A 14,971-nucleotide genomic window follows, 5' to 3' on the forward strand; every position below is an offset into this window, starting at 1 on the left:
CGCTCAGTGTTACACACACTCCACCACACATGAAAAATTACACTACTATATCCCCTCACACTGAATTACGAGGGGATAATAAAGGTCATCCAAATCATGGAAAGATTTATTTCTAAAGTTCAAATAGCATTTGAGATGTATCATCTGTAAATCATATCTCACGATATATGACCTGGTGACCTTGATCCTTCTGATTCCAAAACAATAGTTAAAGTGAAATCCATCAATTTTGAAGGCATCTGTGTTTTGAGGCCACTAACAATATTTTCAAATTTTAAATGATTTGGAGATGGCTTACTCTAGGTCTCACCCAAACACCCATTACTGACACTCAAACCGTCTACACACCATTCATTAAACTTAAGAAGTCTTCCTTCTATTAGACTTAACAATTAAAATACTGACATTGATTGCCATATTATATCAAACATTTCATAACTTTCTCTGTATTGCATTGTTCCAATACACAAAATGAAACAGAAAAATCTTGTGTAGTCCTAAACAAAATTAGCTTATATCTAGAACGGCGAATAGAACTAGATTGTATATCAGATAGATAGGCTAGAAATTATTTTTTCAGAACAGAACTTGGCCATAGGATATGAAAGCAAATCATATATCCAAATTAAATTTATTGTCACATAAATTGAAAATGATGTCAGCTTATTTGACAAAACCCATTGACTTTTTTAATATTTGATATGCAGTAAACATATATTGTCAATGACTCAATTGTCATTTTTATTTACATTTTCCCCTACAAATCTATCATATAAATATCAATTATGACATAAAATAGAATTATACCTGTGTATCTGAATTATGTACAACTCTGTAGAACTGTTACAGGTAAAAATTTGATCTCCAGGAAAGATGTACATACTGTCAGGGTAGATGTATAAATCACAAAATGTTGACCAGCATCACATCAATCTCACATACTCCTTGCTGTCTTAATATCATTCACATACAAAAAATTCAGTGTCAAAAATCACTTTCCTGCAATTTTAAACCACCACATGGAAGTTTCTGTGAATAGGCTTTCACAAAGCACAAAGCAAATTGCTGACAAGATCAAGCCAGATTTTTCTGTCATGCAATATTTGCTCAAAACCCGGAAATTCCAGAAGTTCTTTGACACTTTTACTATTTAATCATCACAGAATGTTCCATTGATTAATATCATTTCAAAATTCTTTTTTTATGATGCTACACAAATCATGAATGCCACCGAGAGCAAATTCATAAAAACTGTACATGTCCAATGAAATCATACCAGAGAATCTTTAGTTGACAGTAACCGCCTTTTATTTTAAGCAAACTTTTTCTGTGTCTGTCTATTGATGTGAATTATTAGACTACAACCTTCTTTAAACCATTACGTAGCAATAGGAGGGAGCATCCAGCCTATGTGATTGACAAACCACGACTATTGTGTTTTGCTTTGCCTGTAGAGCTTTTAATAATTAATAAGAACTAACAAACCCTTCATCATTACCATGGCCATCTCCCTGGATTTTGCCATCACACAATTAAACCAACACCGATCTGTGTGAGAAGTGCAGCCACTTTCATTTTTATTGAGAAGAGATCCAACCCATCTCTGTTATTTTAACACCCTCAACTACAAAGGCATATACATAAAATGTGTGCTTTACACCTCTAAGAAAAGTCTACTGATGATAATGAGACTTTATGGTAAGGAATTGATACCAGGCCTGATTTCCATAGGTAATAAAAGTTAACAAATCATCAACACAGATAAAAGCAGCCAATTAACTACTGAGCAGGAGTGCCTGTGTACTGAAGTAGTCAGTCTGTCACCAGCTAGGAAATAGCTCCCATTCACTGCAATTACACTATATGATATCCAATTTTGCTTCAAAGAACATGCAGAAAAATAGCACAATTTAAGCCAGAAAAAACATTATAGGGTACCTTTTCCATCAAAATGGATTGTTTCACATCAAAACATTGAAAACAATCATTACATTTCAATTTAAACTCATGCTGACAAGGACTATATCATTTTGGGAAGGGAAAAAAATGAGAGCACCTTGGCTACGAATGAAATGCTTTCCTGCCGACCACAAAACAGCAGTGAAAATACCATGGAAACCATCCGGGAATCTATCAACTCCTGGATCCTACGACACAGCACCAGTGCTATCGAAGCTTTTCAATACAGCATACATGACATATTAACTAGGCTTTAAAAGGAAATTATTGCAGCTACACTTAAAACTCTTCATTATCAGTCAGAACCCACATGAAACTGTCTAAACTTCGTGAAAACTGATAATACATCATTTCTGGAGTCCTCAAAATTATCACTCCTTCGGATCATGGCACATAAAAAACATATTACACAATAAAAAAATGAACTCTGAGGAAGTATTTTGTAATTCAAAACTTAAACATGAAGGAAAATCTGAGGACAAAAACAAATTCCTATGGTAACTGGATGACAAGACCTTCTAATAAAATTAGTATTGATCAATGATAATTTCTTTATGTCATTAAAAAACCTGAAGTCTCTGAAATCAGTGGGAGCCGGAAATCCATGACGCCGGAGCTGCAGTCACAGATTCGGATGGAGAACAGGGCCCTTGGCAGTCTGGAGAAGCTTGCAATTCCCAACATGAAATCTGAGTAAACAGAACTTCAATCTCAAGCAAACAAGATGAAAGGATAACAACTGGCTAGTTATGGGGATCCTACTCCTAGTTAATGGATTTGTTAAATAATTCATCCACAATCAATTATCTTATGTAAATGGAGTCTAACTTTACTACTCGTAATCAGCAAAAAAACGATTTATTCACCCAAAAATTTTATTTGGGTTGATATATATCTGATAACGTCATACACAAACAAGGATCAACTTTTCCCAAAGAAGTTAAAATTGGCTTTAATTCTGAGAAAACTCCACATCATTCGACCAATGAGGGCACTTGCTTCTATGTAGCAAGAGAGAGTAAGCTGATGCTTTAATGTAGCGATATGATTTATGAACTTATTGTAAAGCAAGTTAAATGGCTACACATCAAAATCCAATAGAGTTAATGCTTATCAGTGCAATCAGACCCTGCTATTGATTCTCTGTTACGTTTCCTTTAGGTCTCTTAATTAGGTTATCTATACCACCAGAAAACATTTTTTGTACATGAAAGCCCATAGCCACAAGGATCATCTTTGATAAAATGCAAAAACACAAAAAAAAGAACAATGATTAACTCACATGTAAATCTTGACTGCATTATTCCCTTTGGAACCTCACAGATTTACTAGAAAAAAGGTATTATGCATTTCAGATGGAAATGGTGTGAAATGAATGCCCTTGTCCAAGGGCCATAACTATGCCAAAAGTTATCTGACTAGATCCATACAAATACTTGACCTATGTATTTTCATGATATATCTATATCCTTTTCAATTAAAAATGTCCATGTATGGTTGAGACAATGAGTGGAAACTGAATTGTTTAATATTTTTCGAAGTCCAAGTAGCTCAATTCTTCAAAAAATTATTTGACCGGAACCAAATATGAACTGCGGCACTGATGTGATAACAATCACTAACAGTATCCAGGAAGGAAGGGAAGGAAATATGAACTAGACTTGCATATTTTCAGGATGCATCTATATCCCAAATTTTTCATAAAATATTTGATTGTTTGTGCACAAGATACAGTAACATTTTCTGAGAAGACGGACCATCAGTCGATATTTACCGTTAATCGGGTTATCTTTGCCGTAAATAAAAATTTCCACAATTTTGTGGGTCTTTGAAATTAACAAAAAATATTTGTCATGAAAATAGAATAATTTTATGTTGTTCTTTGATGATGAAACTTATTCGCAAAATAAGTACAAAACAAGAGGCCCAGGGGCCTTATAGGTCACCTGAGTATCATGTAACAACTTTCCAATGTTTGAATTAGGTTTGTGTTTAAATATAAGAATTTTACTTTTGGATGGAAGAAACATTGAATAGCTATGTGGTCAGCCCCGCCTTTGCACCAGAACCCCTGACCCAGGGGCCATAAATTTCAGTTTTGAAAGAAGCATCCTTGATCATCATTATCATACTATTAGTTTGTCTACTTAATACCCAGCAGCAGAGGAGAAGATTTTCAAAGAAATAAAATGCATTTTCACTATATGATCAATAGGGCCCCACCCTAATACCAGAACCCCTGACCCAGGGGCCATGAATTTTACAATTTTGAAAGAGGCATCCTTGTTCATCATAACCATGCTATTGGTTTGTCTACTTAATACCCAAGGACAGAGAAGAAGATTTTCAAAGAAATAATGCATTTTCACTATATGACTTATAGAGCCCCACCCTAGCACCAGAACCCCTGATCCAGGGGCCATGAATTTCACAAATTTTAACAAGAGGTACTGTGAGCTATGCTCACTAAGAATACCCCCCGCTTACCCCAATCTCCCAAAGGGTGTTGGTAATAGGTATAAACTACCTCTTTTCTGAGTGTTGCTACTTTGATGTCCAGTGCGCATGACCTTTGACCTTTTGACCCCAAAATCGATAGGGATCATCTTCATCCCATTAGGAGTCCATATATATGATATGGTGACTGTAGGTGGAAAGGATAATGCTTTAGAGCCCGGAAACCATTGCGTCTACAGACGGACGGACAGACGGACAACTCGATTCCAGTATACCCCCCCCCCCCACAACTTGTTGCGGGGGGGTATAAAGAGGCATCCTTGCTCATCATTACCATGCTATTAGTTTGTCTACTTAATACCCAGAGACAGAGAAGATTTTCAAAGAATTTCTACATTTTCACTATATGACCAATAGAGCCCCACCCTAACACAAGAACCCCTGCCCCAGGGGCCATGAATTTCACAATTTTGGTAGAGGGCTCATTGCTCATTATAATTATGCCCACAGTTTGGCTTCTTGATGTCCAGGAGTAAAGAAGAAGATTTTTTAAAATTACACTCATTTTGATGGTTTTTGCCATTTTCACTATATGACCAATAGAGCCCCCCTCCCCTAACACAAGAACCCCTGCCCCAGGGGCCATGAATTTCACAATTTTGGTAGAGGGCTCAATGCTCATTATAATTATGCCCACAGTTTGGCTTCTTGATGTCCAGGAGTAAAGAAGAAGATTTTTTAAAATTACACTCATTTTGATGGTTTTTGCCCCACCCCTCAGGCCCCAGGGGGGCAGGGACCACGAATTTCACAATTTTAGTTCCCCTTCACCCACAGATGCTATATGCCAAAATTGGTTGAAATTGGTTCAGGGGTTTCAGAGAAGAAGCTGAAAATGTTCAAATGTTAACGCACGATGCACGACGAAGGACAAAAACAGATAGCAATAGGTCACCTGAATGAATTCAGGTGACCTAAAAAGTAAATCTACACAAAAATTTCTAGATTGACTATTTTTCAACAAATCTGGGTACAGATGCATGGATGCCAAATAAGAACTAATGATAATTGATGCAGGTAGGATCTGTAAAACAGGGGTCCCCTAAAACAGGAATCACATTCAATCCATGATATATCTGATGTCTATTTCTTAATGATGGGGTTAGCAGTTGCTGTTGTCAGTTCTTTTTTTTATTTCCATGCAGATGTACGGGTATTGTCCACACTAGTGGGCCCCCTTTCAGGTATCTGGCTGGCTGCACGCATGGCAGATCTCACCTAAGATCTCCATTTTTTGCGGTCATGAGGATCAGCAGTAGAGAACTTCCATTCTCTACAATCTTTCTGTCAGCTCTCTCCATGATAGCATTGGCCGACCAACTCTATGCCTACCAGGAACTTGTATATTGAGAGCACTTGCCTGCACTGCTGGATCTGACAACATGGCCATACCAGCAGTCTCCTTTCCCTTAAAATGAGGTTGAGGTCATCAATACCAAGCCATCCTAGCAGTTCAATACGCAACTTCTAAGATATCAGCTCTTCTGTCATGGAGGTACGTTCAGTGTTCTGTTGAACGCTTGGGTGGGTACAAGATGTATACATATACTATAGACTAGCTATGTAAATACGGATAAAAGTAATGAAAGTGTAAATTTTGTTTATATCAGCTGTTGGTATACATTTAACTGACCATATCAAGAACAATATTTGTTTGAATTAGGCCATCAAATTAAATATGAAATTATTTTTTATTTCCTCCTCTGCATGAGTGATATTTTAATCAAAGAAAAATGGTGATTATCGATTTTTGTTTGAGCTATTTTATTATCAAATACTAATAAACTTAATAATACTGTGTGTCCCTGCAGTTTGGGTGGTTGCATAATGTCTGATAATTGGCCTTTAGGCAATACATGAAGGCAGCGATAAGCATTTGTAGTTCTGTACCCATTGCGTGTGGATGATAGTATGTTTTGCATCTCACTGTGCGTAAGAGTTCCACAAAGGGAAAGAACTATTGGGCAACTCGGAAATTGCGTATTGAACCTACAGTGGCCATATCTTCTGGCTTGATGTTGCAGATCTGTCTGATTATGGCCCTGTCATTGCACTGTAGGCGATGAAGATTTGCCTCGGTCATTGCCCAGGTCTCACTGGCATGGAGCATAGCGCTCCGTACACAAGTGTTATACACTCGACCACGGGTCTTGTACGACAGGTAGTGTGATGTCAGGACCGGTAGCAGCTCCTTGAACTTCTTCCAAGTGGTCTTCACATCCATTGTGGTTGCAAAGTCACAGGCACTAGCTGCAGAAAGCCTGTCTCCGAGGTAGCAGAAGGAACCTACAACCTCCAACTTGTCCAGACCAACTTGGACATCATGCACTCTGCGGCCTGCTGTCAAGAGGGCGAGCCGGTTCACTTCTCCTGATTTTTAGAGCACTAACATTCTAACAATATCTTTCGCTGTCTATAGCCAGGTACCCCTTTTACACTTGGGTGGAGTGAGGAAATTCATGTAAAGTGCTTTTCCCAAGCATAGCCAGGACTCGAACCCACGACCTTTCAGTCGAGAGTCTGACGGCCTAACCACTCGGCCACCATACTGTAAAATATCCTGTATTATTATACTTTCATGTCAAATACTCGAATTTGATTGGTCGAGAAGCATTTGAAAAAACATAGTTACCTCAGAGAACAGAAAGCACGCCCTCCAGGGTGATAGTATCTAGCAACAGGTAACAGTACTTGACAACGGGTGATATTATAAAAAAAATTCACATGCGCCAAATTTATGCACGTACGGTTCGCCGTAGATTGTTAGATGACGTCGTTTGAGCATTTGTGATAAACACAAATACCTGCATCGATATACGAAAAATCGCACGACAGTGATTGATCAAATGTCAACAGACGCAAGTCATTCTGCTTTGTTGTTTATATAACATTCAGTATAATAAAACAAATATTGCATGTAGTTGAGGGCAACATTGAAAATTTTCACCCCAAGAAACTATGCTTCGGTTGACAATGGTTTTCTCGGGGTGAAAATTTTCAATGTTACCCTCAACTACATGCAATATCTATATTTTGTGCACAGCTTTTTCTAGCTCAGAAATTATAAATCAGAAAGTGGGGTGCATACAATCCATAGTACTAAAAGACCCACTTCTTTTTTCTGATGTACTAGTAGTTCAGTTCACCAGCGACTGTTATTGCTGTTGTATCTCTATCACCAACATGATTAAAACCTTAATCACGTCAGTATAGCAACCATATGCAAATCAACATTTATTTAACAACTGATTTGAAATGAAAAAAATATTTGGAAACAACCTTAGTATTATTACAATAAATGTAAATCCCCTTTGATTGAGGATGCTTTGTGCCAAATTCTAGGGAATTGGCCAATTGGTTATCCTGTGCTAAGTATGCATGAATGAAATTGGCCACATGGTTCTGGATAGGAAGATGAAAAAAAATTAAATCTGAAGTCCACAACATCAACCAAGATACTTTGATAAAAAAAAAACCCAGCTAACTTGAGCCTATGCATCCTACTGTCATGTCATACTGCAAATACTATACTGCAAGATTTCCTCCAAGGCAGCAACAGTATTCATTATGATGCTGAGTATTGGAACTGTCAAATTTTGAAACTCTTCAATAACAAGTTGCAAAAGTTATGCGTCACAAATTTACATACAAATTAGTGATGGTTGAAGACATTTCTGATACGACAAGATGTGTTTGAGAAACACTGATGGCCAAACTCAAAGGTTAAGGTCATGAGGTCAAAAATTTGGATATGCATGTGAAATATAAAAGCCTTATCAGCATCCATTCAAAAGTTATGGCCGATGTTCAAATTTTTGCAAACAGATAAAAAACTATATGTTCCTGAATTTCCGATTATATAGGATAAAAATACCTGCCTAAATCAAAGTGTTGGAGTACCATCAAGAGACCCATGGGCTGCATCACTCACCTGAGTTACCTTGGCCCAGTCATTGTTCAGTATTTCCAATTTTTAAAAGAATTTTATCAATCTTTACTCCTATGAAAATTTTCACTCCATATTGCAGTCCCAACCTAGCCCCAAAGGATCACAACATAACTGAAAATGAATTCACATAACATGGACATGTCTAAACAGTCAACACCAATATGACTAACATGACCTTGCTGTTCTGGTTAAGACATGTCCATGCTATGTTTAGTCATTTTCAGTTATGATGTGATCCTTTGGGGCTGCAATATGGAGTGGAAATTTTCATGGTATGAAAAGATCTTGCCAAAAGAAATCTATATACAAAATATGAAAGCTTTATCTTAAATAGTTCAGGAGATATTGATAAGGTCAGGTTTTTAAAAAGTAGGTCAAGTTCATAAGATCAAACACCATTGTAACACAAGGCTCTGTCATACAGAATCTATATAAAAAATATGAAAGCCCTACCTTGAAAAGTTCCGAAGATATTTTCCAGGATACATTTTCTTACAAGTAGGTTAAATTATAAGGTCACAAAGTGATAGGCCATAGTGTGAAATGAATGGTCTTGCCATAAGAATATGAAAGATCTAAATAAAATAGTTCAGGAGATATTGAATAGGTTATATTCTTAAATAGAAGGTCCAACTCCAAGGTCACAAGTTCCAACTTCACAGAATAACATGGTCTTGCCATAAAGAATCTATATACAAATTATAAAAGTATTTCAGGGGATATTGAAGAGGTCAAGGTGTTATTTTTTAAAAGTAGGTCAAACTCTTATGCGAAAACAATCAAACACTTTTGTGTCACAAGGTCTTGCCATTAAGAATCTATAAACAAAATATGAAAGCCCTACTTAAAATAGTTCCCAGATATATCTAATAGCTTACATTTTCTTAAAAGTAGGCCAAACTTCAAGGTCACCAAGTCAAATGCCATGACATGAAAAGAAAGGTATTGCCATAAGAAGTATATGTAAAAAATATGAAAAAGATACCTTAAATAGTTCAGGAAATATTGAATAGGTCATATTTTTATTATCAAAAGTAAGCCAAACTTCCAGTCAGGGTCACAAAATCACACACCATTGCATCACATGAAAGGTCTTGCTGTAAAGAATGCATATACAAATGAAAGAAAGCAGGGATGAGCACGCTCACATACCCCACACTCCAACATTGCTTGATAACGCCTCACATAATGAATGGTAATGCTATGCATTACTGCAAGAACAGGACAGGCGGACTCAAAATTATAAGTTCAATAGGGGCATAACTCCCAGAAAAATTATTGAATCAGAAGTTTCTGGGAATATGCACATCTACACAGTGTGTCCTTATGAACTACAATGTTTCACGAAATTCTGTTGAGTGGTCTCAGAGGAGTTGCGCCGACAAGAAAGGGACTGACGGAAGGGTCAAAAACATTATACTCTCCGCAACTTTGTTGTGAGGGGTATAAATATGAAAATCCCAGCTTCATCATCATCCTTTTTGATTATCCAGGCCAAATTAATCCTTTTGCAAGAATGAGGCCTGGCTGTCCTCTTGAGGTCGAAGTCTGTTTTTCCATACTTGGCGATCCAGTGGATTAATCCTATCCAATCCTGTAGACTCTAGGTCTTGTTTTACCAACTCATCCCATGTCAGCTTTGGTCTGCCTGGAGCTCGATATCCAGCAACATTCAATGTACGAACCTACGTGAACTGCGCTCAATATGACCTAACCATCCCGGCCTACTGGATAACATCAGTAATGTTTCTGATGTTAAGCTGAGTAATAAGAGACTCAAAAGTGACATTCACTCCAAGATTGAGAAGGCAGATCCATCTTATCATGGCTTTGTCATAGCGTATAGACTTTGAGATATTCTAAAAAAATTCCTATAAATCAGCGTATGTAAAACTTCGATCCCCTATTGCGGCCACACACTATTCCCGGGAATCATGATTTGAATGAACTTAAATCAACTCTGTCAGGAAGCTTTTAAGTAAATTTCAACTTTTCTGGCCCAATGGTTCTGCAGAACAAGATTTTTCCTATATATTAGCATATAAAACTTTGATACCCTATTGTGGCCCATCGATTTGATAAACTTGAATTTAATCTATGTAAGGAAGCTTACATGTAAATTTCCATTTTTCTGGCCCAGTGGTTCTTTAGAAAAAGATTTTTAAAGATTTTCCCCATATATTTACATGTAAAACTTTGATCCCCTATTGCAGCCTACCCCCAGGGCCCATCATTTTAACAAACTTGAATCTGCACTATGAAAGGTGAAGATAAAGAACAGCGATCAATCTCATAACACCTATAAGCAATAAAATAGAGACCATGCAAGGAAGCTTTCATGTAAATTTCAACTTTTCTGGCCCAGTGGTTCTTAAAAGATTTTTAAATTACCCCACCCTAATTTTGCATTTTTGTAATTATTTACCCTTCATTTGAACAAACTTGAATCCAATTCACCCAAGGATACTTTTTGCCAAATTTGGTTGAAATTGGCCCAGTGGTTGTAGGGAAGAAGATGAAAATGTAAAAAGTTTACAGAAGGATGACGAACAACGGTTGATCAGAAAAGTTCAGGTGAGCTAAAATTCAAGATCACAAGAATGCCCACATCGTGTGTGGATTCTCTGGTGGACTTCCTCTTATAAATGAATCATTTAAATCTTGTTGACACTGGCATGATTGGTGGTGTGGAATTGATCAATGCTCAGGACTGTGTTTACTTTCATGTTATTTTTCAGAATTATCCCAAACAAGATCAACAGGAAAGAAGTGTTCATGCTCCTCATCAAACCATCTAACCTCAGTAGACCCTTACTACGATAGAGCAATAGCTCCTCATCAAACCATCTAACCTCAGTAGACCCTTACTAAGATAGAGCAATAGCTGAACAAGTCTAAACACACCGTAAAGACGACTTAAACAATTATCATTCTTCAATATTTTTTTTATGGCAGTGCTTTTATTAAAGACAAAATCTTAGAAAAGGGGTGTATGTTTGTGAGTAAATTATACAATTCAATGAATAAATCACAGGCAAAATATCTATAAAAGCTATACATAATCTGCTTGAAAATAAGAATTTAGTACATTAAGATCACATCTCTGGGGTCACCCTATAAAAATGTATGGTTTAAAGACTTTCGGAGTGAAGGCCTATTCTTTACCCTGTCTCTACAACTAACAGAACCTATAATGGCCAAATTTGGAGAGAAGTAATATCCAGATTAATGCTATTTTAAAATTTCAGCATCCCATTTTGTCAATTTTACAGCAGGATATGCATAAAATCTTTTCAACACTTGCTCCTGGGGCCAAGCACAGGACATGGAAATGAAAAATGTCACCAATATGCATCTCTTCTATTCTACAGCTGCAGAAAGAATGTGGATTTATTGTGGATAGAATGGTTCCTGTCTTTGCTTCTCTCTATCCCAGAGAGACCTAAATAATTCATACCTAAATCCCTGATTAATGTATGATCTGTTTATCTTCCTAAAATAAATTCATATGTCTGCCTGTGTGCCTTGTAGCTTACAAATTACTAGTACTAATGTCACCCTGCACTGAAAGCTTATCTACTGTATGAAACTGACAGCATTGACAAATGGATTCAGATTCTGACACATGTAACACCATTTCCAAATGGGATGATACAGCTATAACCAGGTCAAAAGATAATATACACATGAATCATTTCAAATGAGCTATACATGGATACATGTGTAAAGCTTTGAATTCACTACTCGTTATTTTCACTCCATTCGAAATCAAAGTATGTAAAGGCTTTGCTTTATAGTAATATTTAAACAACTGTCTGCAAAAGTAAAACTACAGCTTAAAAGAAAAGGCAATACCATATCCACTATCTCTCACAGGAGCGACTGATCTTGTGGTAAACGTCTCACACTGGAAAACGAGACATTAGTTTTTGGTCTCACCTTCAGTATGAATATGTTAATTTCATATCTAACAACCTGTACATCATAAAGTTTTTACAAAATATCCATGATTCCGTACAGTAACAAGAAATACAACTGACAAAGAGCAACAAGGGCTCCACCTCAGACCGTGACCCTTAGTCTAGCTGTCTGTCTTTTACAACTGACAAAGAGCAACAAGGGCTCCACCTCAGACCGTGACCCTTAGTCTAGCTGTCTGTCTTTTACAACTGACAAAGAGCAACAAGGGCTCCACCTCAGACCGTGACCCTTAGTCTAGCTGTCTGTCTTTTACAACTGACAAAGAGCAACAAGGGCTCCACCTCAGACCGTGACCCTTAGTCTAGCTGTCTGTCTTTTACAACTGACAAAGAGCAACAAGGGCTCCACATCAGACCGTGACCCTTAGTCTAGCTGTCTGTCTTTTCACCATCACCAACTTTAGTATCAGTTTCAATTTACCTTGTCACAAAGTGTTGACATGAAAATTTATAACTATAGAGTCCAATATTTCCAATGCTTCTATACATCACTTTATGGCACTTTTGATGTTTATATTTGCATCCTGGCAATATCAGGTGTACTTCAATATGACAGTTTATGAAGATTTGATGTAGCAACATGGAAATCTGGATATTTCTTATTTCATTCAAAAAGCATTTATCTCTCATCATGGACTCGGTGCTTATTTTGCTTTCAATGACGTCTTAAATGAGTCAACGTAGCACCTGAATTACATTTATGCTGAATTTCACACATTTTTTGAAATGATGTAAAATTTAGAGCCTAATAAAATTGATATAATTAGATTTGATCAATGATAAACTTTCATTACTGATGCCAATAAACTTCATTCTACACTATTTGGGATGTGGTAAACACAGAATTCATTTCACTGTCCCTTTACCAAATTGTGCATTTCAAACATGCGAGATGCTAATCACAAATCTACTGAAACGTGAGCTAGTCAGAGAGACTGCAGTACTGTCCTATTTATAGTATTTGATCAGCTCTCACATCACTACACCACAATGCTTCTGTCTATCAGTATGTCTGCTCTAAAAATGTAGCATCATCTGTTCAAAATTACTGTTTCAGTCCTCTAGTCTGTTTGTCAACAACCAAGGCCGAGAAAAATCCCAGAATTGTTATTGAATTGAGAGATCTTCCTACTCTGTGATTAAAGAATGAGTGATTTTCATCTAAAGATCTGTCCGTCCAATGTCTCCAACATGTACAGTAAAGACGTGTGATTCTGTTTAGTGCCTACAGTTTCATTCACCCCATGTTAACCATTATTCTGTCATGTTTCTTAGGTTGTTTACACTTACTTGAGTCTTCCATCTTCCGCTGCAGCCCCTCCAGGGATGATCTTCGTAATGAAGATACTGGGATCATCCCCTACGTGAGGGTTATCGGCACCGCCTGCAATGCTGAACCCTAAACCTGTGTTTCCCTGAAAGACAACAACAAAGTAAATCATCAGTAAATGAACTAATCACTAATAACTATATTTTATAGACTTCATCTACAATATCCCATGAAGATTAAAAACATGATAAAACATATCCTTACAAGCATTAGGCTGTGAGTACAATTTCAAGACATTTTGACCCTCATGGGCTATCAAAGTAATTTTGATTAATAACAATTTTACAGATACATTTATTCTACCATCAACTGTTTGAAGTATTGTTTTATTTTCACCATGAATTTATTGTTCCTGTCAAATTTTAGGTCTACACAAGTTCTTTATAGCTGACCATGATGATGCCACTATGAAATCAAACCATGTGCACTGTTTAAAGCAGACATTCAAGACAAACTATGACTGCAACAGATATGTCCAGAAAAAGGTGTATTGTCGACACTGGTGTATCATATTCTTGGATCCAGTGCATATAGTGTACATCTGATTTTATCAATCTAACTGGGGATCAGTTAATTCTAAACACCAATCAACAACCTCTCGTACTTACCCTCTCTAGTGGAATGGTCTCGAACTCCCATTCAGGTTCCCCATTCATCTATAAAGATCAAAATTGACCGTACAAAAAATGTATAATATAAAAATAAAAATGTCTGCCTCCACATCTAAAGCACTATACAAGATGTTTGTGAAACACAATGACACTGTGAATGCTCATGTTCAATTGTGGCAAAATTGACCTTGATGAATGACCTTCACCTGTAGCAATCACAGTATTGACCTTGGCCTTCTATTTACAAAATAATAAGTCTCTACCTTGCTTAGTTTAAATTTATGACCAAGTTTAAAATTGCAGAGACAGACTACAAACAATAGTGCAAAATGTGATGTGTTTGTGAAGCAATGATGCCCCCAAACAATAGTGCAAAATGTGATGTGTTTGTGAAGCAATGATGCCCCCAAACAATATTGCAAAATGTGATGTGTTTGTGAAGCAATGATGCCCCCAAACAATAGTGCAAAATGTGACGTGTTTGTGAAGCAATGATGCCCCCAAACAATAGCAAAATGTGATGTGTTTGTGAAGCAATGATGCCCCCAAACAATAGTGCAAAATGTGATGTGTTTGTGAAGCAATGATGCCCCCAAACAATAGTGCAAAATGTGATGTGTTTGTG

At 36.9% G+C, this 14,971-nt stretch overlaps 1 protein-coding gene across 2 annotated transcripts in view; it reads right to left on the reverse strand.

Annotated features, from left to right (window-relative positions):
* The window catches only part of LOC125659463 (disks large homolog 1-like), a 79,596-nt gene that overhangs the window by 40,460 nt on the left and 24,165 nt on the right, over positions 1 to 14,971 (reverse strand). For both annotated transcript variants that reach the window (XM_048891138.2, XM_048891139.2), the window contains 2 exons: positions 14,344 to 14,391; positions 13,696 to 13,820 (listed from right to left, as the gene is read on the reverse strand). In XM_048891138.2, coding sequence (XP_048747095.1) covers positions 13,696 to 13,820; positions 14,344 to 14,391 — 173 coding nt within the window. The remainder of the gene's footprint in view (positions 1 to 13,695; positions 13,821 to 14,343; positions 14,392 to 14,971) is intronic.

Source organism: Ostrea edulis, chromosome 9, assembly GCF_947568905.1.
Source record: "Ostrea edulis chromosome 9, xbOstEdul1.1, whole genome shotgun sequence".
Taxonomy (NCBI): domain Eukaryota; kingdom Metazoa; phylum Mollusca; class Bivalvia; order Ostreida; family Ostreidae; genus Ostrea; species Ostrea edulis.